The sequence below is a fragment of the Dendrobates tinctorius genome, unplaced genomic scaffold (genome assembly GCF_039654945.1).
Source record: "Dendrobates tinctorius isolate UK_male_01 unplaced genomic scaffold, ASM3965494v1 ptg000028l, whole genome shotgun sequence".
Taxonomy (NCBI): Eukaryota; Metazoa; Chordata; class Amphibia; order Anura; family Dendrobatidae; genus Dendrobates; species Dendrobates tinctorius.
Window position 1 is genome coordinate 71820652 of NW_027361696.1, and position 26589 is coordinate 71847240.

At 45.7% G+C, this 26589-nt stretch overlaps 1 protein-coding gene across 1 annotated transcript in view; it reads left to right on the top strand.

Annotated features, from left to right (window-relative positions):
* The window catches only part of POLD1 (DNA polymerase delta 1, catalytic subunit), a 141103-nt gene that overhangs the window by 14863 nt on the left and 99651 nt on the right, over positions 1-26589 (top strand). Inside the window, exons 4-8 of the mRNA XM_073570976.1 lie at positions 20943-21083; positions 22392-22517; positions 24102-24255; positions 24730-24844; positions 24931-25060. Of these exons, the coding sequence (XP_073427077.1) occupies positions 20943-21083; positions 22392-22517; positions 24102-24255; positions 24730-24844; positions 24931-25060 (666 nt within the window). The remainder of the gene's footprint in view (positions 1-20942; positions 21084-22391; positions 22518-24101; positions 24256-24729; positions 24845-24930; positions 25061-26589) is intronic.

A 26589-nucleotide genomic window follows, 5' to 3' on the forward strand; every position in this document is an offset into this window, starting at 1 on the left:
GATTGCTAGCTTTAGGTCACCGGAGGATGCTCTGGTGGTTTGAGGCTACTACAGTAGAGCATAGGAGGCTCACATGTTGGATCATGCATACGAAAAGCTTTGGCGCTGCCAGATGGGTGGAAGGTCTTGTGTTTGCAGGTAGTTACCACTCTCCAGCCTGTGCAAATAAGGAAGTGCAGTCCCCGAGATTACATCCCTTATAATTGCTGCTATAGGGAAGCAGATTTAATTTTTCTTGTGCCTGTTATTATTCTATCCCTTGTGGTCACGGATAGTGAAGGATTGTCAAGGTGCTTGGTGAGAAATTCCCCTGGAATTAATTTTCACTCCTACGTCGGGCCTTTGAAGTTTGAAAAAAAAAAAATTCCCCATTTGGGGATCGATTGTCTGATGTCTCAATGACTACAATTAACATGAGCCAGCAATAAATCACAAGTATCTTCTGCCCGGAGCAGACAGTCAGCACAGAGCGTATGTGTAAATCACACATTAATCTTATGCAATAAATTACCCTATCACAGTATGGCAGTGGTCTTGTCTCCATCTAGCGTTATCCACATTTCCATGTATGATAAAAGCCAAATCTGCTGAATTGGCTTTTATCATGGACACGTCAAGGACTACGACAGGAAGTCAACTAAGCGTAATGGTGGTCGTTACATGTTTTTCTAGAAATGTCAGTGAGAAAAGAAAACAGGATGGCACTCACCGTTCTCATGTAGCAATTACTTTATTTCATAAAACGAGGCATAGGCATCGGCACAGGAGCAATGTGTAAAAGACGGACTTTTACACATTGCTCCTGTGCCGATGCCTATGCCTCGTTTTATGAAATAAAGTAATTGCTACATGAGAACGGTGAGTGCCATCCTGTTTTCTTTTCTCACTATGATATTTCATGTTTGTTCTACATCGGACTGAGCACCCATTCTATAGGGGATTAAGGTGTTTCATCGACCACGGATGTGAAGTCACAGGTGCTATCATCGAGGGTAATTTTTCTCACATAACGGTGCCGGATATGTTTCTTCTTCATTCATGAATTTTTCTAGAAATGTTTAACCCCTTTCCAACATCGGCCTCCAGCTATGAGCCCACATCTTTCCCGGCACGTCAGCTGTTTGGAACAGCCGCAGATGGAATCGCGATCCACCCGCGGCTATTAACCCGTTAAATGCCGCTGTCAAACTCTGACAGTGGCATTTCTCTAGCTTCATTGGGGGACACAAACCATGGGTGTATGCTGCTGCCACTTGGAGGCTGACACTATGCACATAAAAAAGTTAGCTCCTCCTCTGTAGTATACACCCCACCGACTGGCGCTAAGTTAATCAGTTTAGCTTAGTGTCAGTAGGAGATGGATATGGGTCTTTCATTAATCCTAGATCTACCTCAGTGTGCATTCTTCCTTTTCAGGTACCCTGAGGTATACAGTGTGAAAGGTCACAACTGTAATCCCACGCAGAGACTATGAGTACGGCGTGTACTGCCACCCTGTATCCTCATAGGTCTAATTGTCAGGACCCCAACCCCTAGCACAGAAGCGTGCTTAGGCGATCAGAATCCGGTCCTGGCCCCCCCCCGTCTCCCACCCACTCACCCACCAGAGCCTGTCGGTTGAGGAGGCATGGACGTCTCTCAATAGGAATTCTGGACGTCCGACATTCCCTGGATGGAGAGGTACCTCTTCCCTCCATTTTACTAGGATCCTCCTAGAGGGGACGAGGCATAAAGAAGAAGATCTGAAGACAAGGATTTAGACAGAGGAGGAGGATAGGTATTTCCACAAACCCTCACTTTTTTTAGGGCTTTGGTGCATTGGGGTGACCGCTTTCCCTTATTCTTCTATGGTTTGGGGACACTGCCTTACCTTTTTGGGTGTTTTTAGGGCCTCCGTGCCAACCTCTCCCCCCATCTGCTTTGGCGGTCACCAGTTCTAATCTAGTCCCCGGCTTCCATTCAGGCCTAGTCTCGGCTTGGCTCCGCCCCCGTCTTCTCAGTACTTTGGGTCACTTCCTCTTCCTGCACCCGGCAGCTAGCTCCTTCTACTCCTCCCGGCCTCCTCAGTCAGGCTGCGATCGTCTCCATCTTTCTCCCCCCAGGTACAGCGGTTAGCTCCGCCCCCTCTTCCGGCCTCAGAGAGCGGGCTCTTCTCAGCATATGCCCACTCTTCTGCAGCGCACAATTTTCCACAAGGATCCCTTGCATACTTCTTGCGGTCGCCATTTTCCGGTGTGTGGATCCAGGCGGTGACTTCTCCATGCAAGACCTGTCTCTGCAGCAGCCTCTACAGCCTGGAAGCAGTCTACAGGACAACTGCGCTGACTGTGAGTAGCTCTGCTCTGCAGACTGCCGCTCTGCAGACTGCCACTCTCCTCTGCATCTTTTAATGTCCTGTAACCTTCTGGCATCAGTTAGTGGGTCTGCTCATCATGCCTAATCACAAAGGAGAGCGTTCTCGTCCTCCTGCTTCCTCTTCTACTCTGGTCAGATACTTTGCGTGCTCTTCATGCAAATGCAAACTCCCTTCAGGTCAGTCCACTTCCCTCTGTCAGGGCTGCAGCAACCCCACTGCTCAGTAGTCCCTTTTTACCCCAGAGACCGAGACCCCTATCCCAGGGTGGGCTTCCTCTGTGTCGCAGTCTGTGGCAGACCTCACCGGGATGTTGCAGACTCTAGTGTCTGTGCTTGACAGATTGCCCCTTCCGGCTCCCGCAGTTGCCAGTGGGTCACAGGACTCTCCGTCCGGCCCTTCCAACATGAGCCGCAAGAGACCCAGAGAGGAGCACCGTTCTAGGTCCTCTTCCTGCTCCATCTCACCCTCCGGTCTTTCACGGTGAGATCCCTCTTCCAAATCCTCCTCTCCCGAGTCAGGCAAGGCGTCCTCGGACACATTTTCAGAGGATGATTCGGACCTGGATTCAGAACAGGCCTCTAACATGAGAGAGATGGTCCAGAGCCTTATTGTCACGGTCAACCAGACCTTAGGCATCATGGATACCTCTTCGAAACCCGCAGATCAGGCGGTTTCGTTTAGACAGTCAAAACCACCTTCCAAGGTCTTCGCCCCACACAGTAAATTTGTGGAGCTACTCGCCAGGGAAATGGAGAACCCTACTAGACGCTTTCAAAGAGCGAAGCGCCTTGGCATCCTATATCACTTCTCCCCTGAGCTCACCGCTAACTGGACTGCTTCCCTGGCTGTGGACCCGCCAGTCTCTAGACTGTCCTCCAACACGGTCCTCCCGCTTTCTAATGCAGCATCCCTCAAGGATTCCAACGATAGGATTATAGAATCGCTGGCAAAGTCAGCCTTTGAAGCGGCTGCTTCTGCATTATGCCAGAACTTTGCCTCTACGTGGGTCTCAAATGCCATAGCTAGATGGGCCAAACAGCTTCATAAGGGCATCCTGGGGAGCAAGTCAACCTTGCGGACCAGATTTCCTATGCAGGGAAATATTTGGTATCTGCCTCCCTGGATAACGCGTCCTGCGCAACTCAGGCATCCAGCAATGTGGCCACCCAGTGGCATATTGAATATTTGGCTCAAAGCATGGCAGGTGGACTTGTCAAAGAAATCGCTTATCAGCCTCCCCTTCCAGGGGGCCCGCCTGTTTGGCTCCATGTTGCACCAGATTATTAACGAGGCCACGGGGGGGCACGAGTTCCCTCCTTCCCCAGTCCAAACGTCACCGGCCTTCCCTGAAGCGGCAGTTCCGCTCCTTTTGGCCCTTTCGCCAATTTGTGGCGAGGGAGGATTTTTCTGGCCAGCACAGGCCACACGCAGACTCGCCAGGTCAGGAAAAAGGCTTCCTTCAAGCCAACTCCTTCCTGGCATCCTCAAAGCTCCCACGTTAGGTCCACCAGGCCTAGACCTGGCAGATCTTCCTCGGCATGACTCGTGTCAAGAACCCAGCGTATCTCCCAGACTAGGTGGTGGTGTGTTATGATTCGGTCACCGAGGAGGAGAGAAAGCCCAAGCTAAGCCACAGAAAACCAGAGAGGTTGGTAACTAAGCGGATTGCAGACCCCTGATCCTATCCACACAACTAGCAGTAGCCGTGGAGCGTGCCTACGATGATCCTAGACGCCTCAGCACAGCCAGAGAGCTAACTAAGCCTAAAGCAAGAAAAGGGAAATCTAAACTGCCCCAGAGCAGACCCCAAAGGAATAGATAGCCCCCAAACATATACAGTCGTGGCCAAAAGTATTGACACCCTTGCAATTCTGTCAGATAATACTCAGTTTCTTCCTGAAAATGATTGCAAACACAAATTCTTTGGTATTATTATCTTCATTTAATTTGTCTTAAATGGAAAAAACACAAAAAGAATTGTCCTAAAGCCAAATTGGATATAATTCCACACCAAACATAAAAAAGAGGGTGGACAAAAGTATTGGCACTGTTCAAAAAATCATGTGATGCTTCTCTAATTTGTGTAATTAACAGCACCTGTAACTTACCTGTGGCACATAACAGGTGTTGGCAATAACTAAATCACACTTGCAGCCAGTTGACATGGATTAAAGTTGACTCAACCTCTGTCCTGTGTCCTTGTGTGTACCACATTGAGCATGGAGAAAAGAAAGAAGACCAAAGAACTGTCTGAGGACTTGAGAAACCAAATTGTGAGGAAGCATGAGCAATCTCAAGGCTACAAGTCCATCTCCAAAGACCTGAATGTTCCTGTGTCTACTGTGCGCAGTGTCATCAAGAAGTTTAAAGCCCATGGCACTGTGGCTAACCTGCCTAGATGTGGACGGAAAAGAAAAATTGACAAGAGATTTCAACGCAAGATTGTGCGGATGTTGGATAAAGAACCTCGACTAACATCCAAACAAGTTCAAGCTGCCTTGCAGTCCGAGGGTACAACAGTGTCAACCCGTACTATCCGTTGGCGTCTGAATGAAAAGGGACTGTATGGTAGGTGACCCAGGAAGACCCCACTTCTTACCCCGAGACATAAAAAAGCCAGGCTGGAGTTTGCCAAAACTTACCTGAAAAAGTTTTGGAAGAATGTTCTCTGGTCAGATGAGACAAAAGTAGAGCTTTTTGGGCAAAGGCATCAACATAGAGTTTACAGGAGGAAAAAAGAGTCATTGAAAGAAAAGAACACGGTCCCTACAGTCAAACATGGCGGAGGTTCCCTGATGTTTTGGGGTTGCTTTGCTGCCTCTGGCACTGGACTGCTTGACCGTGTGCATGGCATTATGAAGTCTGAAGACTACCAACAAATTTTGCAGCATAATGTAGGGCCCAGTGTGAGAAAGCTGGGTCTCCCTCAGAGGTCATGGGTCTTCCAGCAGGCAATGACCCAAAACACACTTCAAAAAGCACTAGAAAATGGTTTGAGAGAAAGCACTGGAGACTTCTAAGGTGGCCAGCAATGAGTCCAGACCTGAATCCCATAGAACACCTGTAGAGAGATCTAAAAATGGCAGTTTGGAGAAGGCACCCTTCAAATATCAGGGACCTGGAGCAGTTTGCCAAAGAAGAATGGTCTAAAATTCCAGCAGAGCATTGTAAGAAACTCATTGATGGTTACCGGAAGCGGTTGGTCGCAGTTATTTTGGCTAAAGGTTGTGCAACCAAGTATTAGGCTGAGGGTGCCAATCCTTTTGTCTGGCCCATTTTTGGAGTTTTGTGTGACATGATCAATGTTTTGCTTTTTGCTTCATTCTCTTTTGTGTTTTTTTCATTTAAGACAAATTAAATGAAGATAATACCAAAGAATTTGTGTTTGTAATCATTTTCAGGAAGAAACTGAGTATTGTCTGACAGAATTGCAGGGGTGTCAATACTTTTGACCACAATTGTATTGTCGGTGAGACAAGATGAAAACGCAAACGCAGGTAGGAAAATAGACTGAGCAAACGATGGGGCCCACACTGACTAGACAGGACAGGAAAGGAAAAACACTGTCTGCAATCACGCAAAAAACCCTGCAAAAAAGTCCAACACATCTGATGCAAAAAATACTGAAGTTGCACGACTTCGCCTACTATATCAGCACTCTGGTATATTCTGAAAGCAGAGCAAAAAGTGGCCAATCTAATAAAGGACAAAAACAAACTGGCACAAGCAGTAACATATGGATTGTGATTCAGCACAGCCCCAGCCGGAGCTGGCTGACCCACACAAAACTGAAACAGACAAAACCAGATCAAAATGTAAACAGAATAGCAAAAGAACACTTAGCTGAACATGCAGGGACTGAGCTGGAAACTAAGACCTCAGGAGGCAGGAAGAAAATCACCAGCAGGTATAGAGGGAGTCAGCGGTCTTAAATCCCAGTCTGAAACCCCAGATCTCCAATCGTCGTCCTCATTATCAGGTGGCAAGCCTCTGTTAATCAGATCAGCTCCATTACCTCCAGTAACCACCAGAGGGAACCCAGAAAGAGAACTCGCAACCCCTCTGTCAATTTGACCAGCTCCACTACCTTCAGTAGTAACCAGAGGTAGGCCAGAAATCGAATTCACAACAGAGGTGGTATCCTCAGGATACAAAATAGAGTTCGCTTCGCAGCCCCAAAATCGGTTCTTCGAATCCCATCCTCCAAGAGATCCTGCTCTGGTTCTAGGTTTCTTTGCATCCATCACCTCCCTTCTCAGTTCGGGGGTTATCGTTCCCGTCCCAAAATGAGAACGCTTCACTGGTTTTTATTCAAACCCGTTTGTAGTGCTGAAGAAGGGCAGCGCAGTTCGGCCCATTCTGGATCTGAAGTCACTGAAGGGTCCGCCTGCGACATTTCAGGTTGGAGTCCCTCCGCTCAGTAATTGCTTTCATAGAGGCGCAGGAATTCCTGTGCTCCATAGACATCCAAGACGCCTACCTCCATGTTCCATTTTTCCCAGCTCATCAGAGGTTCCTGCGTTTTGCGGTACAGCAGAACCATTTCCAGTTTGTCATCCTGCCGTTCGGACTCTCAACCGCTCCTAGGGTTTTCACAAAGATGACGGCATTGATGGCCATTTTGAGGATCAAGGGCCTAGTGCTTACCCCATACCTCGACGACCTCCTCATCAAGTCTCTGTCACTCTCTCAGGCCCAGGAAAGTCTGACCATCGTCCTCGACTCCCTGTCCCGCTTTGGGTGGCTAGTCAACAGAGAAAAGTCCTTCCTTGTTCCGACTCAGCGCCTTATCTATTAAAGGCATGCTGTTCGACACCCGTCAGGTGAAGGTTTTTCTCCCCGAAGAGAAGAGAGCAATCCTCCAGCTGGGAGTTCGCTCTCTGCAAGGCCCTCGGCTTCCTTCCTTCCGTTCAGCAATGAAGGTCCTGGGCAGAATGGTGGCAGTATCGCAAGCAATCCCTTTTGCGCAATTCCACTCGAGACCACTTCAGCAGGCCATCGTTTCGCAGTGGGACAGGTCTGTCCTGTCGCTGGATCGTCCTCTTCTTCTGTCTCCCTGAATCAAGCTGTCTCTCAACTGGTGGCTGTCATCCCCCTCATCCTCCAGGGCCGGTCCTTCCCATCCATTGGCAGGTGGTGACGCCGGCCTTCTCGGCTGGGGGGGGGGGCGGTTTTTCGCCATCTGACGGTCCAAGGGCGTTGGTCGGCGCAGGAATCCTCTCTACCGATCAACATCCTCGAGATAAGGGCCATCCTTCTTTCACTCCATCACTAGGAAAGGCTTCTCAGGGGTCTGCCAGACAGAATTCAAGCGGACAGTGCAACAGCAGTGGCATATGTCAATCACCAGGGAGGGACCCGGAGTCCCCTGGTGATGGCTGAGGTATCCAAGATCCTCCTCTGGGCAGAGGCGACGGTTCCGGTAATATCCACAGTGCATATTCCCAGCGTGAACAACTGGGCCGTCGATTTTCTCAGCCGCGAGGGTCTCTCGGCAGGAGAGTGGTCCCTGCATCAGGAGGTCTTCTGTCAGTTTTGCCTTCGATGGGGAACTCCGGATGTGGGCGTCCTGGCTGAACAGGAAGGTTTCACGGTTCGTCTCCAGGTCCCTCGAACCTCTCGCGGTGGGCGCCGATGCTCTGGCCATTCCCTGGCTGCAATTCGTGCTTCCCTACCTGTTTCCTTCCCTTCCCCTTCTTCCCAGACTGTTGAAGAAGATCAAAGCGTAGGGGGTTCCGATCATTCTATTGCATCGGATTGGTTCGCAGAGATCGTCAATTTTCTCGTGGGCGCCCCCTGGAGGCTCCCAGACAGGCCAGATCTTCTGTCACAAGGACCGATCTGCCACCAGAGTTCTCGGTCGCTCAATTTGACAGCATGGCTGTTGAAACCACGGTTCTGAGAGTGTCGTGATCCAGGCTATGAAGCCGTCGTCTTACAGGGTCTATTATCAGACCTGGAAAGCGTATTTCTGCTGGTGTGAGTCTAATGACATTCCACCGATGACTTTGTCTCTTCCTTCCATTTTGACTTTTTTCCATGCGGGACTTGATGCTGGCCTTGCCCTTAGTTCTCTAAAGGGTCAGGTATCAGCCCTCTCCATTCCCTTTAAGAAGTCCTTAGCCTCCCGTTCTCAAGTCAGAACTTTCGTTTAAGGAGTGGCGCATGCGGCTCCCTCGTATCGGACCCCTGGGACCTCAATCTTTTTCTGGAGAACCCTGAGCGGTTCTCCCTTTGAACCTCTCCGAGAGGTCTCCCTGTCCGTGCTGTCCTGGAAGGTGGCGTTTCTTGTGGCCATCACCTCCATTAGGCGTGTCTCAGAGTTGGCGTCTCTTTCCTGTCGCCTCCCTTCTTGTTTCTTCACCAGGATAAGGTGGTGTTGAGGCCTCCACCTTTTTTTCTTCCCAAGGTGGTGTCCACCTTTCACTTGAATGAGTATATTGTCCTCCCTTACTTTTGTTCTGCTCCGGCTCATTCTCTGGAGCATTCACTGAACAGGCTAGACCTGGTCAGGGCAGTGAGGGTCTATCTGGCTAGGACCGCCCCCTTTAGGAAGACGGTCCTCCTATTTGTTATTCCAGATGGTGCGCAAAGAGGCCTGCTGGCCTCCAAGGATACGATTGCTCGCTGGATCAGAACTGCAATTTTGGAGGCTTACCGGGTTAAGAGCAGAGTGCCTCCCCTTGGGATTAAGGCTCACTCTACCCGAGCAGTGGGCGCTTCCTGGGCGGTACACCATTGGACATCTGCCCTACAACTTTGCAAAGCGGAGACCTGGTCTTCAATTCACACGTTTTGCCAAATTTTACAAGATCCATACCCACGCTTCGGCAGATGCCAGCCTAGGCGGAAGGATTTTGCAGGCGGCAGTGGTGAGTAGAGATGAGCGACTTTGTCTTTTTTAGGGTCGAGTCGGGTTTCATGAAACCCGACTTTCTCAAAAGTCGAGTCGAACGAAATCGGCCGGCTATCAGAAAAAGTCGAAGGTCCGACTGAAACATGAAACCCAATGCAAGTCAATGGGGAAGCAAAGTCGGCAGGGAGTGGAGGACAGTAAACACACCTACATGCCGGACCGCTTTTTTAAAATGCGCAAAATCTCTCGCTCGACGCTGCACGTCATCTTGTTGCCCACAGTGTACGTCCTTGCTCAGTGGCTGAAAAAGGTCACGTGCAAGCATTCTGGGAAGTCGACTTTGGCGCTTGTTTTGCCGACCGCATGGCCGACTTCACGCTGTGGTCGGGTTTCGGTCGGCGAAACCCGACTTTGCCATAAGTCGGCGACTTATGAATCTGGCCGACCTGTTTCGCTCAACTCTAGTGGTGAGTTCTCCGACCTGAATGAAGTTTTCTGCTGTTTCATTCCCCAGGGACTGCTTTGGGACATCCCATGGTTCCTGTGTCCCCCAATGAAGCGGTAGAGAAAACAGGATTTTTAGTTGCTTAACAGTAAAATCTGTTTCTCGGAGCCTTCATTGGGGGACACAGCACCCTCCCATGTTTTACAGCTCTTGTTCTTTCTTCTATGTGCTATTGTTACAGTTTGAGTTGTCTGTTTATTCTTTCTATCTTGTTGCTTCTCCTACTGCTTTCTCACTAACTGATTAACTTAATGCCAGTCGGTGGGTTGTATACTGCAGAGGAGGAGCTAACTTTTTTATGTGCATAGTGTTAGCCTCCAAGTGGCAGCAGCATACACCCATGGTTCTTGTGTCCCCCAATGAAGGCTCCGAGAAACAGATTTTACTGTAAGCAACCAAAAATCCTGTTTCAACACGCGCTTCCTGCAATTGTGCCGGAAATCTCACACATCGGTGACCCCGTCACGTGATCGCGGGTCACGGATGCGTTGGCATGGCAACCAGAGACCTCTATGGTTGTTACTGCCGGATTGCTATGAGCGCCACCTAGTGGTATGTAGCAGAGCCGATGGGGCTATGGCATCTTCTAGTCTCCCCTGGAGACTATTGTAGCATGCCAAAATATATTCAAATCACCCCTCTTTCGCCCCATTCAAAATAAAACAGTATAGAAAAAAGTCAAATATACAAATATTTGGTATCGCTGCGTTCAGAGTCGCCTGATCTAGCAATAAAAAAAGCGTTAACCCGATTGCTACACGGCGTAGTGAGAAAAAAAAGTCTAAACTCCAGAATTACGTTTTTTTGGTCGCAGCGACATTGCATTAAAATGCAATAATGGGCGATCAAAAGATCGTATCGGCACCAAAATGGTATCAATAAAAACGTCAGCTCAGCATGCAAAAAATAAGCCCTGACCCAACCTGAGATCATCAAAAATAGAGATGCTACGGGTATCAGAAAATGGCGCAATTTTCTTGTTTGTTTTTTTTACAAACTTTGGAATTTTTTATCACCACTTATGCTTCTTTTACATTTACCGTGTTTTTTCTGGCCGTGTTTGCGGCCCTAATAGATTTCTCTGGGGCCGCAAAATCGGCCCGCAAAAATTAGTGGAAGTGCCGTATGGCCTTGAAGGCTGGATTTGCGGCCTACGGACACGGCACCCGTTGAAAATCAATGGGGCCGTAAAAACAAGCGGAAGTTTGTTTTTGCGGTGCACCGTCACTTCCGCTTTTGCGGAACGCCGTTTTTTTTTTACCAATACTTCTTCCATAGTATTGGAAACATGAAAAACGGCGATCCACAAGTTAGTTTTTTGCAGTTCGATATTGCGGCAGACCGTGACAATTGAGGCGATGCGGCCCGCGGAAAAACCCGGTAAGTGTAAAAGAAGCCTTAGATAAAAATAGTACCTAGACATGTTTGGTGTCTATGGACTTGTAATGACCTGGATAATCATAATGTCAGGTTAGTTTTAGCATTTAGTGAGCCTAGTAAAAAAGCCAAACAAAAAACAAGTGTGGGATTTCACTTTTTTTTGCAATTTCACCGAACTTGGAATTTTTTGCTCGTTTTCGAGTACGCGACATGGTAAAACCAATGGTATCATTCAGAAGTACAACTCGTCCCGCAAAAAACTCTCATGTGTCCATCTTGACCAAAAAATAAAAAAGTTATGGCTCTGAGAAGAAGGGGAGCAAAAAATGAAAATGCAAAACCAAAAATACCTCTGGGTTAAGGGGTAAAAGGGGTTGTCCACTTTACAGAACCCATTTTCATATATAATTACAATAATAACTACCATTGGAAATTCTGTTAATTAGCAAAGTTTACAAACTTTGCTTTTGGTAATTATCCAGTCAAACAACCATATTGTATATTGCTCAACACAACGAAAATAACAAATGGTTTCTCCAAATTCACCACAAAATAGCAGTTTGAGAATTATTCATTCTCCTCTCCATGACAAGTGTCTTGAGCTATTATGACCTGCTGTAGATGTGATACATAGCCAGAAACTGTCTACTGTCAGCGTCCCTGAGGAACCTTAGACCATTCCTCATGGGCAGTACCCTCCAGATCGCAAATAACCTTTTTTTTGTGCTACGACTGCCTTCATTAAATCCTACCAAAGATTTTTTATAGAGTTGAAGTCAGGCGACTGACAGCTGCTTCAGAATCTCATTGCACTTCTGAGACTAAGCCTTGTTAAACTTTTAGATATGCTTTAGGATCATTGGTTTGTTGCAAGTTTCACTGTAGGCATCATGAAGCTTCCACCATGCTTCACTGTAGGCATCACAGAGCCTCCACCATGCTTCACATTAGGCATCATAGAGCCTCCACCATGCTTCACAGTAGGCATCTCGGAGCCTCCGCCTTGCTTCACTGTAGGCATCTCGGAGCCTCCACCATGCTTCACTGTAGGCATCATGGAACTTCCACCATGCTTCACTGCAGGCATCACGGAGCCTGCACCATGCTTCACTGTAGGCATCACGGAGCCGCCACCATGCTTCACTGTAGGCATTACAGCCTCAACCATGCTTCACTGTAGGCATTACAGCCTCAACCATGCTTCACTGTAGGCATCACGGAGCCTCCACCACGCTTCACTGTAGGCATCACGGAGCCTCCACCACGCTTCACTGTAGGCATCACGGAGCCTCCACCACGCTTCACTGTAGGCATCACGGAGCCTTCACCACGCTTCACTGTAGGCATCACGGAGCCTTCACCACGCTTCACTGTAGGCATCACTGAGCCTTCACCATGCTTCACTAGGCATACGGAGCCTTCACCATGTTTCACTGTAGGCATCACGGAGCCTCCACCATGCTTCTGTAGGATTCACAGTACAGAGCCACCACAATGCTTCATTGTAGACATCAGAGTCACTGCAGTGCTTCACTGTAGACAACACCGAGCCACCGACATGCTTCGCTGTAGATATCTCCGAGCCACGACATGCTTCGCTGTAGACATCACAGAGCCACCTACATGCTTAGCTGTAGACATCACCGAGTCACCGTCATGCTTCGCTATAGACATCACAAGTCGCCGCCATGCTTCGCTGTAGGCATCATGAGCCACTGCCATGCTTCGCTGTAGGCATCAGGAGCCACTACCATGCTTCGCTGTAGGCATCGCCGAGGCACCACCATGCTTCACTAGGTCCGCATAAGCTAAACCACCTCCAAGAGTGTGGTGTTTCCTGAGACTTTTATGAGATATATATACACACGTGGTCAAAACTCTTGGTACCCCTTGTTTACTGAGAGAAAAACCCACAATAGTCACAGAAATAAATTGAATCTGACAAAAGTAATAAAATCTATGAAAATGAACAAATTAAAGTCATACATTGCTTTTCAACCATGCTTCCATAGAATTTAAAAAAAAAAATAACTCATGAAATAGGCCTGGAGAGAAATAATGGTACCCTTAACTTAATATTTTGTTGCACAACCTTTTTGAGGCAATCACTGCAGTCAAACGATTCCTGTACCTGTCAATGAGACTTCTGCATCTCTCGACAGGTATTTTGGCCCACTTCTCAAGAGCAAACTGCTCCAGTTGTCTCGTGTTTGAAGATTGCCTTTTCCAGGCGACATGTTTCAACTCTTTCCAATGATGCTCAATAGGATTTAGGTCAGGGCTCATGGAAAGCCACTTCAGAATAGTCCAGTGTTTTCCTCTTAGCCATTCTTGGGTGTTCTTAGCTGTGTGTTTTGGGTCATTATCCTGTTGCAAGACCCATGACCTGCAACTGAGACCAAGCTTTCTGACACTGGGCAGCACATTTCTCTCTAGAATCCCTTGATAGTCTTGAGATTTCATTGTACCCTGCACAGATTCTAGACACCCTGTGCCATATGCAGAAAAGCTGCCCCAGAGCATAAAAGAACCTCCATGTTTCACAGTAAGGGCAGTGTTACTTTCTTGATATGCTTCATTTTTCCGTCTGTGAACATAGAACTGATGTGCCTTGCCAAAAAGTCCCATTCTCTTCTCATCTGTCCATAGGACATTCTCCCAGAAGCTTTGTAGCTTGTCAACATGTAGCTTGGCAAATTACAGTCTGAATTTTTTATGATCTTTTTTAACAATGGTGTCCTCCTTGGTTGTTTCCTATGAAGTACACTTTGGCTCACACAACGACGGATGGTGCGATCTGACACTGATGTTCCTTGAGCTTGAAGTTCACCTTTAATCTGTTTAGAAGTTTTTCTGGGCTCTTTTGTTACCATTCGTATTATCCGTCTCTTTGATAGAAGGATGCAACTTATTTGCTAGAAACAGACTTGATAAACGACGAGGAGGTGTCGCATTGTATGTTAGAAACGCGTATATCTGCACAGAGATTGAAGCTTCAGAGAGTGGGAGTTCTGTGGAAACTGTTTGGGTAAGAATACAAGGACAGAACACTGTAAAGGACACTACTGTAGGCATTTACTACAGGACGCCTGTTCAAGCTGAAGATATGGATGAACTCTTTATGCAGCAAATGGCCAAGTTCTCCAAAAAATATGACATAGTTGTCATGGGAGATTTCAACTATCCTGACATTTGTTTGGAATCTCTCTCAGGCAAAACTAACAGGTCAAGGAAATTCTTATTCTCTCTTGCTGACAACTTTATCTTCCAAAAAGTAGGGGAGAAACCGAGGAACTGCTACCTTGGATCTAATCCTTATAAACAGGGAGGAAATGGTTGAGGAGGTAAAAGTGGCTGGGACCCTAGGAGGTAGCGACCATGCTATTTTAGAATTTTGAATAATTAGAGGAGGAAGACCTGTGAAGACTCAAACATCAAGGTTAGATTTCAGAAAGGCAGATTTTAAGGCATTCAGAAAGAGAATTGGAGGGATCCAATGGCTGGATATCCTTAAGGACAAAAATGTCCAGGAAGGATGGGAAATCTTGAAAAATGAAATTCTCAAAGCACAATTGTTAACAATTCCAAAAAGAGGGTAGAATAGGAAGCAGTTAAGGAAACCAGGATGGATGAACACAGAACTTAAGCACATGCTAAAAAGGAAGAGAGAAATGTTTATCAAATGGAAAGAGGGAGGCATATCTAAAGAAGAATATAATGGTGCCTGCAGAACTTGCAGGGCACGAATCAGATTTTTAAAGCTGACAATGAATTGAGGCTTGCAGGAGACGTCAAAAGCAATAATAAAGGATTTTGGGGATATGTCAAAAGTAAAAGAAAAGTCAAAGATGCTATAGGATTTTTACAGGATGGAAATGATGAAATGGTAAGACAGGATGTTGAGAAGGCCAAACTTTTAAATTCCCATTTTGCTTCTGTTTTCTCTCAGAAAGGAAATGTAACATCAACTGTTCTTCACTCTCCTATTAAGGGAATAGAAGAATCCAGGATATCTATAAACAGAAAGATAGTGAGGAAACACTTAGCTAACCTAAATGAATTCAAGTCTCCAGGTCCAGACGAATTACACCTCAGAGTCCTGAAGGAGATAGCAGAAGAAATTTTTGAACCCCTCTCCATAATCTTTGAAAATTCTTGGAGAACAGGAGAAGTACCAGAAGACTGGAGAAGAGCAAATGTTCCTATCTTAAAAAAGGGGAAGAAGGTGCACCCCCAAGCAACTATAGGCCGGTGAGTCTGACTTCTATACCAGGAAAGATCTTTGAACAAATTATTAAACAACATGTATGTCAGTACCTGGATAAGAATGAAGTGATTAAACGGAGTCAGCATGGGTTTGTAATTAATAAGTCATGTCAGACTAACTTAATTTCCTTCTATGACGGAATCACTGATTGGGTGGATCAAGGAAATGCTGTAGATATAGTATATCTTGACTTCAGCAAAGCATTTGACAAAGTCTCTCATACAATCCTTATTGAAAAAATGACTAAGTATGGAATGGACAAGGCAACTGTTAGGTGGATTCATAACTGGCTTAGTGATCGGACCCAAAGAGTGGTCGTAAATGACTGCACATCCAGTGGGAAGAATGTCTCAAGTGGGGTACCACAGGGCTCTGTCCTGGGCCCTGTATTGTTCAACATCTTTATCAACTATTTAGATGAAGGAATTGAGGGTAAACTGATTAAATTTGCTGATGACACAAAGCTAGGAGGGATAGCTAATACTAGAGAAGAGAGAGGATTCAAAAAGATATAAATAAACTGGAGAAGTGGGCAGCAACTAACAGAATGGTTTTTAACAGGGAGAAATGCAAAGTACTACATCTGGGCAATAAAAATGAAAAAAGCATATACAGAATGGGAGGAATAGGGCTAAGTGACAGCACATGTGAAAAAGACTTGGGTATACTAATAGATCACAGACTGAATATGAGTCAACAGTGTGATGCAGCAGCAAAAAAGGCAAATGCAATTCTAGGATGTATTAACAGAAGCATACAGTCTAGATCACGTGAAGTCATTATTTCCCTCTACTCCTCTTTGGTCAGACCTCATCTGGAATATTGTGTCCAGTTTTGGGCACCACATTTTAAAAAAGACATCAACAAACTGGAGCAAGTTCAGAAAAGAGCGACCAGAATGGTGACCGGTCTGCAAACCCTGTCTTATGAGGAAAGGTTGCAGGATTTGGGAATGTTTAGTTTGCAAAAGAGAAGACTGAGAGGAGACTTAATAGCTGTCTACAAATATCTAAAGGGCTGTCACATTGTAGAAGGATCAACTTTATTCTCATTTGCACAAGGAAAGACTAGAAGCAATGGGATGAAACTGAATGGGAGGAGACACAGATTAGATATTAGAAAAAACTTTTTGACAGAGTGATCAATGAGTGGAACAGGCTGCCACGAGAAGTGGTGAGTTCTCCTTCAATGGAAGTCTTCAAACAGAGCCTGGACAGACATCTGACTGGGATGATTTAGCGAATCCTGCTTTGAGCAGGGGGTTGGACCCGATGGCCCAAGAGGTCCCTTCCAACTCTACGATTCTATGATTCTATGATTGGCACCCTCAGCCTAATACTTGGTTTCACAACCTTTAGCCAAAATAATTGCGACCAACTGCTTCCGGTAACCATCAATGAGTTTCTTACAATGCTCTGCTGGAATTTTAGACCATTCTTCTTTGGCAAACTTCTCCAGGTCCCTGATATTTGAAGGGTGCCTTCTCCAAACTGCCATTTTTAGATCTCTCCACAGGTGTTCTATGGGATTCAGGTCTGGACTCATTGCTGGCCACCTTAGAAGTCTCCAGTGCTTTCTCTAAAACCATTTTCTAGTGCTTTTTGAAGTGTGTTTTGGGTCATTGTCCTGCTGGAAGTCCCATGACCTCTGAGGGAGACACAGCTTTCTCACACTGGGCCCTACATTATACTGCAAAATTTGTTGGTAGTCTTCAGACTTCATAATGCCATGCACACGGTCAAGCAGTCCAGTGCCAGAGGCAGCAAAGCAACCCCAAAACATCAGGGAACCTCCGCCATGTTTGACTGTAGGGACCGTGTTCTTTTCTTTGAATGACTCTTTTTTTTTCTCCTGTAAACTCTATGTTGATGCCTTTGCCCAAAAAGCTCTACTTTTGTCTCATCTGACCAGAGAACATTCTTCCAAAACGTTTTATGCTTTTTCAGGTAAGTTTTGGCAAACTCCAGCCTGGCTTTTTTATGTCTCGGGGTAAGAAGTGGGGTCTTCCTGGGTCTCCTACCATACAGTCCCTTTTCATTCAGACGCTGACGGATAGTACGGGTTAACACTGTTGTACCCTCGGACTGCAGGGCAGCTTGAACTTGTTTGGATGTTAGTGGAGGTTCTTTATCCAACATCCGCACAATCTTGCGTTGAAATCTCTTGTCAATTTTTCTTTTCCGTCCACATCTAGGGAGGTTAGCCACAGTGCCATGGGCTTTAAACTTCTTGATGACACTGCGCACAGTAGACACAGGAACATTCAGGTCTTTGGAGATGGACTTGTAGCCTTGAGATTGCTCATGCTTCCTCACAATTTGGTTTCTCAAGTCCTCAGACAGTTCTTTGGTCTTCTTTCTTTTCTCCATGCTCAATGTGGTACACACAAGGACACAGGACAGAGGTTGAGTCAACTTTAATCCATGTCAACTGGCTGCAAGTGTGATTTAGTTATTGCCAACACCTGTTAGGTGCCACAGGTAAGTTACAGGTGCTGTTAATTACACAAATTAGAGAAGCATCACATGATTTTTCGAACAGTGCCAATACTTTTGTCCACCCTCTTTTTTATGTTTGGTGTGGAATTATATCGAATTTGGCATTAGGACAATTCTTTTTGTGTTTTCTCATTTAAGACAAATTAAATGAAGATAATAATACCAAAGAATTTGTGCTTGCAATCATTTTCAGGAAGAAACTGAGTATTATCTGACAGAATTGCAGGGGTGTCAATACTTTTGGCCACAACTGTATATTTCTGAATAATATGTGCAACTGTAGTCACAGGAACATCAAGCTGCTTGGAGATGGTCTTATAACTTTTTTTGTCTATAATTTTCTTTCTAATTTCCTGAGACAATTCTTTCCTTCTCTTCCTCTGGTCCATGTTGAGTGTGATACACACCATGTCACCAAACAGCACAGTGAGTATCTGTAGCCCTCTATACAGGCCCACTCACTGATTCCAAGATTGTAGACACCTGTGATGCTAATTAGTGGACACACTGCGATTTAACATGTCCCTTTTGTCATATTATTTCCAGGGGTACCATCATTTCTGTCCAGGCCTATTTCATGAGTTTTATTTTTTTAAAAATTCTGTGGAAGCATTGTTGACAAGCAATGTCTGACTTTCATTTGTTCATTATCATAGAGTTTTGATTTATTGTTACTTTTGTCAGATTCAAGTTATTTCTGAGGCCATTGTTGGCTTTTCTGTCATTAAATGAGGGGTACCAACAACTTTAACCACGTGTGTGTGTGTATATATATATATATATATATATATATATATGTGTGTGTATGCGAAATATAAGAAATAGGAAGAAATGGCACCAACTTGCTAACAATAGTCTGAATCAATGCTTAGTTCAGAGCATACCTCATAGGGTTAAGCTTGGTGGTGCATGTAGAAAAGTTGGCGTTCAAATATGTAAAAAATTGTATAGAAACTTCCCCACTCTCCAGCTTCTGAAAGGATTGTCCCGCCACATGGACTAAAGGACAGTAATGCGAGTGCTGTTTTTTCTTTACAATATATATATTTATACACTGCTCAAAAAAATAAAGGGAACACTCAAATAAGACATCCTAGATCTGAATGAATGAAATATTCTCGTTGAATACTTTGTTCTGTACAAAGTTGAATGTGCTGACAACAGAATCACACAAAAATCATCAGTGGAAATCAAATTCATTAACCAATAGAGACCTGGATTTGGAGTCACACACAAAATTAAAGTGGAATGTAATGTCCTTAAAACAAGTCAAAATGATGCTCAGTATTGTGTGTGGCCTCCATGTGCCTGTATGACCTTCCTACTGTACAACTCCTGGGCACGCTCCTGATGAGACAGCGGGTGGTCTCCTGAGGGATCTCCTCCCAGATCTGGACTAAAGCATCCGCCAACTCCTGGACAGTCTGTGTTGCAACGTGACGTTGGTGGATGGAGCTAGACATGATATCCCAGATGTGCTCAATCGGATTCAGGTCTGGGGAACGGGTGGGGCGGGTCAGTCCATAGCTTCAATGCCTTCATCCTTGCAGGAACTGCTGACACACTCCAGCCACATGAGGTCTGGCATTGTCCTGCATTAGGAGGAACCCAGGGCCAGCATATGGTCTCACAAGGGGTCTGAGGATCTCATCTCGGTACCTAATGGCAGTCAGGCTACCTATGGAGAGCACATGGAGGGCTGTGCGGCCCTCCAAAGAAATTCCACACGACACCATTACTGACCCACTGCCAAACCGGTCATGCTGAAGAATATTGCAGGCAGCAGATCGCTCTCCACAGCGTCTCCAGACTCTGTCACGTCTATCACATGTGCTCAGTGTGAACCTGCTTTCATCTGTGAAGAGCACAGAGCGCCTGTGGCTAATTTGCCAATCCTGATGTTCTGTAGCAAACGCCAAGCGTCCTGCACGGTGTTGGGGTGTGAGCACAACCCCCATCTGAGGACGTCAGACCATCCTCATGGAGTCGATTTCTAACTGTTTGTGCAGACACATGCACATTTGTGGCCTGCTGGAGATCATTTTGCAGGGCTCTGGCAGTGCTCCTCCTGTTCCTCCTTGCACATAGGCGGAGGTAGCGGTACTGCTGCTGGGTTGTTGCCTTCCTACGGCCCCCTCCATGTCTCCTGGTGTACTGGCTTGTCTCCTAGTAGCACCTCCAGCCTCTGAACACTACGCTGACAGACACAGCAAACCTTCTTGCCACAGCTCTCATATTGGTGTGCCATCCTGGGTGAGCTGCAGTACCTGAGCCACTTGTGTGAGTTGTAGAGTCCGTCTTATGCTACCACGAGTGTGAAAGCACAACCAGCATTCAAAAGTGACCAAAACATCAGCCAGAAAACATTGGTACTGAGATGTGGTCTGTGGTCCTCACCTGCAGAACCACTCCTTTATTGAGTGTGTCTTGATAATTGCCAATTATTTTCCATCTGTTGTCTATTCCATTTGCACTACAGCATGTGAAATTGATTGTCAATCAGTGTTACTTCCTAAGTGGACAGTTTGATTTCACAGAAGTTTGATTAACTTGGAGTTATATTCTGTTGTTTAAGTGTTCCCTTTATTTTTTTGAGAAGTGTGTGTATGTGTGTATATATACACATATAAAAAACATCCAATCTGGCAGATTTACAAAAAAAAAATGCAATTCTCAGGGAATCAGCCAAAATACAAAAAGAGAAAAAACTGGCCACCCCTGTCGTGGTGACAAGTCCTCTTTAACTATGAGCTTCTATAGAGGAAACAGATTATTTTCTTCAAGGAATCGAGCAGGATCAGTGAAGAAATAGAGCAGAACATGTTCTATCACACTATGGCGGTATTCTCCACCACCTGATTGGTTGCTTGTAGATGACAGCGTAACCTCACATAAAGGCGCCATACTGTAGTATTATAATTATATTAGTGAACAGCCCTATTGAATAACATTGCTCCTAGTGTTGTCTGCATGATGTTACTTTTTTTCCCACGGACAGAGACTCAAAAGACGGTCTTGTGAACGTAGCCTAAAAGTGATTGAGATCTGTCTCCCACTATGTAACCAATGCTGCTTTACAGGGTCACCTATTCCTGGGATGCCCGGCGCTACTCAGGGACCTGTACCCATCATCCGGATGTTTGGGATCACCGCGGATGGGAACAGCATATGCTGCCATATTCACGGCTTTGCCCCATACTTCTATGTGCCTTGCCAGACAGGTATGCGTATAGATGTCTCTCATTTTTTGATAAATATTAGGGGTTATGTATTAAGCCTTTGGGCAGATTCATTGCATTTGTACCTTTTTGTTGTCTAGTTTTTGCTGTTTTTAGCCTATTTTGCGCCAATTTTTTACTTTATTTTGCGCCTTTAAGTATATTATGTGTTTGCCTGTTTCTTTTTGTTTTTTTTTTTTGCTTTTCACCAATGTGTGTATTTTTTCCCCTAGATATTGTCAACCAAATTATCAATTTGGAATTTGTTAAAAAAAAAAAATCACTTTTTTTTTAACAATGTGCTTGCACAAAAAAGCTATGGAGCAAATTAAAGAGCATTTTTGATTTTGCGCAAAATTCATCAAATGCACCAGTTCCAATATTTTAGCACAAAGATGTTCGTGAATACCCTAAAGCGAAAAAAAAGAAAAATGTCTTAAAAAAAAACAAAAAGAGCCCTCAAATTATTAATCTGTGCTTTTAATAGTCAAAAACAAATTTGGACATAATACTTTTTCTAGCCTAGCATATGCTTTGTTACTTCTATGTTTTGACGCTTCTCCTTCAATTATTTGGCTATTACCTGTGGGAGCATTTAGGGATAATTTAGGGGTTTAATTGCTGCTAATGCTGTAATGTATGTAGATGAAGTTCGCATGGAAAGACATGAGTTTATAAGACTCCATTCACATGCCGCAACAAAATTTTTCCATAATTAAAGGGATTGTACTATCCATGTAAAGCTCCCTTATCTATTGAAAGCCCCCTATCCATCGAAAGCCCCCTTATCCATAGAAAGCCCCCTATCCATCGAAAGCCCCCTTATCCATGCAAAGCCCTTATCCATGTAAAGCCCCTTATCCATGGAAAGCCCCCCCCTGTGGAAAGCCCCCTTATCCATGCAAAGCCCTTATCCATGGAAAGCCCCTTATCCAAGGAAAGGCCCCTATCAGTGGAAAACCCACTATCCGTGTAAAACCCCTATCTGTATGACACCGCCTATCTGTGTAATGCCCCCATGTAAAAAAAAAAATTGCTTTGTTGCTTTTTTTTTTTTTTCTAGACCTGTAACAATTTTATTTTTCCGTTGTGTGTGTGCTTTTTCTTTTTTTCCACGGCGATCTGACAGCACTACATGTGCATTAAGCATGATTGTAACTCCCAAATTGTGGCACAAGTGGCATGGAAAGGTGAGGGTCTGGATGATGCGGGACACTGAGGAATCGTGGAGAGCAGACAATGCCGGCAATCTAATTTTCCCACTTTGTCCGATACGGTGACACCATTATATCGGATTGGTCTTTTATTTAGGCTTCAAAGAAGAGTCACTGAGCGACTTCAAGAAGGAGCTGAACAATGTCGTGATCAAGGACATGCGATCCAACAAGGACAACCTCTCGCAGGCAGTTCTGGCTGTTGACATCCTTAAGAAAGAGAGTGAGTGATTATGTCTTTTTCGTCCTGGAATTGAGGGGGAAAGGGAAATCCCTAAAGGCAGATCAGAACTTCCGGAGGGAGAACGTGTTCTGTTGTACCTGACCCATTAGATTACCTGCTGTCCTCACCACGTCTCTACTCTTTATTTTATCTTTGGTAGGAGACAAATTATATCCCTGATTGCCCTATGTCCTTAAGTATATTAGGACATGCCAGCACTCATCGATCGCTGGGATCCACTCTCTAGTACTTGTAGTTCCTCACACAGCACGCTGTCCATATATTGTGATAGTACATGATAACCACTATGGATAAAAGGTCATCACAGAGGGCACTGCATGGTTGTCATTATGCTGAAGACAGTCTTTTAGGTGGCTTATACCTACTAAATCATGGTGTCTCCACAGACAGCTCATTGTTGTGAAAATCAATGCTGGTCCCAGCGAGGTGCCTAGGGGACGGTGCGTACCGGTCCTTGGAAGATGCCTGTGGAACGGTTTGTGTCGGTCCTGGCAAGATGCCTGTGGGACGGTTCGTGTCGGTCCTGGCAAGATGCCTGTGGAACAGTTCGTGTCAGTCCTGGCAAGGTGCCTGGGGGATGGTCCTGGCAAGATGCCTGGGGGACGATGCGTGTCGGTTCTGATGAGGTGCCTGGGGGACGGTGCGTTCCGGTCCTGGTAAGGTACCTGGGGAATTTTTTGTGTCGCTTTTGGCGAGGTACCTAGAGGGACAGTGGGTGCAGTTCCTGGCGAGGTGCCTGGGGGATGGTGCATGCCGGTTCTGGCGAGGTGCTTGGGGGACGGTGCTTGTAGGTTCTGGCGAGGTGCTTGGGGGACGGTGCGTGCCGTTTCTAGCGAGGTGCTTTGGGGACGGTGAGTGCCGGTTCTGGCGAGGTGCCTGGGGGTCGGTGCATCTCAGTTCGGGCGAGGTGCTTGGGGACGGTGCGTTTCGGTCCTGGCGAGGTGCCTGGGGGTCGGTGCGTGTTGGTTCTGGCGAGGTACCTGAGGGACGGGGCATGCCAGTTCTGGCGAGGTGCCTGGGGGTCGTGGCATGCTGGTTCTGGCGAGGTGCCTGAGGGTCGGGGCTTGCCGGTTCTGGCGAGGTGCCTGGGGGACGGTACTTCAGCTCTCATTCATAAACTTGTGTAAAACCTCTCCCATCTCCTGAATAAATGGCTCCTGTGTTCTGATTGACACTCTCAGTAAAGTCATGTATTCTCCATGTGGAAATCAAGGGCTTCACTGACTGCTGCTTCTGTTGGTAAGGCCGTTTCTCACAGCAGGGGGTGTAAAGCATGGGCTGGACCAGGAAGGCACCGCACATACGTGAGATGTCAGTATGATGGAGCCATCTATGAAGGCCAAGGGGGAGGCGTTGGTAAAGGGATCACGCACTTGCTGAAAAAGGGACCACCTGTGTACATTCAGCCACACGGGCATGCTACATCTGCCATGTCCTCTCCCCGGCTATGTGTAGGGTTTATTAGGCACAATTATTAATAAGAGATTTGTAATTGTCAAACATCTTGTTTTAACCACTTTTCACTTGTATTGATGAGTAACATTGACTTAATTTTCTCCATAGATATGTACGGATATCATGGGAAGAAGATTTCTCCCTTTCTTAAGATCACCATGGCCTTTCCCCGCCTTATTGCACCTGCGAAGCGCCTCTTGGAACAAGGAATACGGTTCGGCTCTTTCAGTGCCTATGAGGCCAACATTGACTTTGAGATCAGGTACTCTGTGAATTTTATAGGTTATAGTGCGGCGTGTATCACGTTACACTGAAATCACAGCAAAATTGGATGTAATCATTTCCTATGGGGTCAATCTTCAACCTGCGACAGTCGCATATGTTTCCACATGGGATTTTCTGTTGCACGTGGCATAATGGTCGGACCCCCTAATCTAAGATTTTTGTAATTTCTTAGCAATATTTGTTCAATGTCTTAAGCAAGGAGAACAATAACTCCTTTAGTAAAGTTTATATTAAAAAAAAAAAGTTTTAAGAAAACTTTATCCCAATGGATGATGCTCATTATATAGAGCTGCGCTGTTGTGCTCGGCTCACCGAATTCTGTTGGAGGTGTCGGACTACCCACAGATCATCGATTTTATACGCCTAGATAACTCTTGATGCAAGTGTTTTTATCATTATTAAAGGCAAATTTTATTTCATAGTCTTAATTATTGCACATTTTCACTTTCAGGTTTATGGTCGACAATGATATTGTTGGATGTAATTGGATCGAGCTTCCAGCCGGTAAATATCGTATACGGAAGGGAAATCAAGGAACGGATGTCAGTAAGGAAGACCTCAAGAAGGTTGGCGGAGGGTATTTGTTTAGACACAGTGTATTTTTTCTCTTGTGGTGGTCCGATCCTCTAATCTGGGTTTGATCTCCGTGCAGATGTCTCTCGCCCAGCTAGAGGTTGATATCAGTTGGTCAGATCTCATCAGTCATCCCGCCGAAGGAGAGTGGCAGAAGATCGCACCTCTTCGAGTTCTCAGTTTTGACATTGAGTGTGCTGGAAGGAAAGGTAATTGTTGTATTGGCGGTCCTAATGCACCATGTGGCATTGACTTTAAAGGGTTTGTCCAATGAAAACAACTTATATGTATAAATCCACAGGATTGGTGATATATTATTGATCGGTGGGAGGATCTGTATCGATCGGTAGAACCTGGCACTTTTACCCGGCAGATTGGATGCTCCACTGTCTTTTCATTCATTCCCTATTGGACTGCTGGAAAAAGTCCTATAGGGAATGAATGAAGTGGTGGGCGACTTTGCACGGCTGCTCCATTTTGACGGGGATAAAAGTGCCCTCCTATCTGCCGATTGATGCTACTCCCGTCAGTTGGACCCCACCGAACACCAAGTTATCACATGTCACTTTTGGATAAGCGATAACTTGTTTTCACCTACAACCACTTTAAGATTTTTGCCTGATTAAATATTGGTCCCGATGGTTAAAAGACAGGTTGATGTGACATTCCTAGTGCTGGAAGAAGGAGGATGCTTCTGTGTCGGTCTAGATATAGACCAAACACAGATCAGCTCAGCAGCACAATCAGTGGACTCCTTCAAGACTTGTAATCCAAAAAGGACAACTGCGTCTTGCACGTCCTGTACTTGGTGGGGGGAAATAAAAAATTCCTAACGCGTCATAAATCTTGTTGTTGGCCATACCCCTCTCCTGATACTCCACATCCACTTTTTCACCTTTTGACAAACATGATTTAGAAATTAAAATTTTACCCAAAATGGAACATTCTGTGACTTTAAGGGTCACTTAACACATCAGAAATGGTGAAGAGACCAACAAGCAAATTTACACCTTATTTCTTATTAAAAGATCTTCGGTGTTCTTAAAAATCTAAGGATTTTTAATGTTATTGTTTCCTGCTTATTGCCACCTCTGCCATTTACCAGGAGTGGTCGGACTACTAGGCAAAGAGCACGGCGTTTATACGTTGTTGTACTCTGTTGTGCTTTCTTCAGCGCCGCTGTGCTTCTCCGATGCTGCAAAAGCAAAGCTGCCTCTGCTAGCAGCATCGGGGGAAATCACCGTTTGCATCAGCGGCTCAACCGTGCTGGTGTTCCGAAATGTCAACAGGAGAGTATTTTCCAGCAGGCTTGAAAATGGTCACAATAGTTCTACACAATGTATACAGACAGACGGCTGATGGCTGGATACTAGTGATGAGCAAGTGTGCTCGGATAATGCTGTTCAACAGCCGCAACACATGCACAGGCAATCCATGCATAATGTCGCGGTTGTGGAACAGCCGCGAGACACGCAACCGCAGGGACTCAAACATATTTTTCAAGCACGCCGAAGTAATTCGGTTAGCACCCGAGCATGCTCAGATAACACCTTATCCGAGCACATAAGCTCAGTCTTCTGGCACCTGTTGGGTGAACCAAGTGCCTTGGAGATGTATGGAACCATGCAGAGCATTCTCAGGTAATGTGTTGAATACAAGTCAGAAATGCCACTTTACCAGAACCCCAACAGTTAACTTTGACCAGATGTGAACGGTGAGCCCGGAGTCAAATCAATTT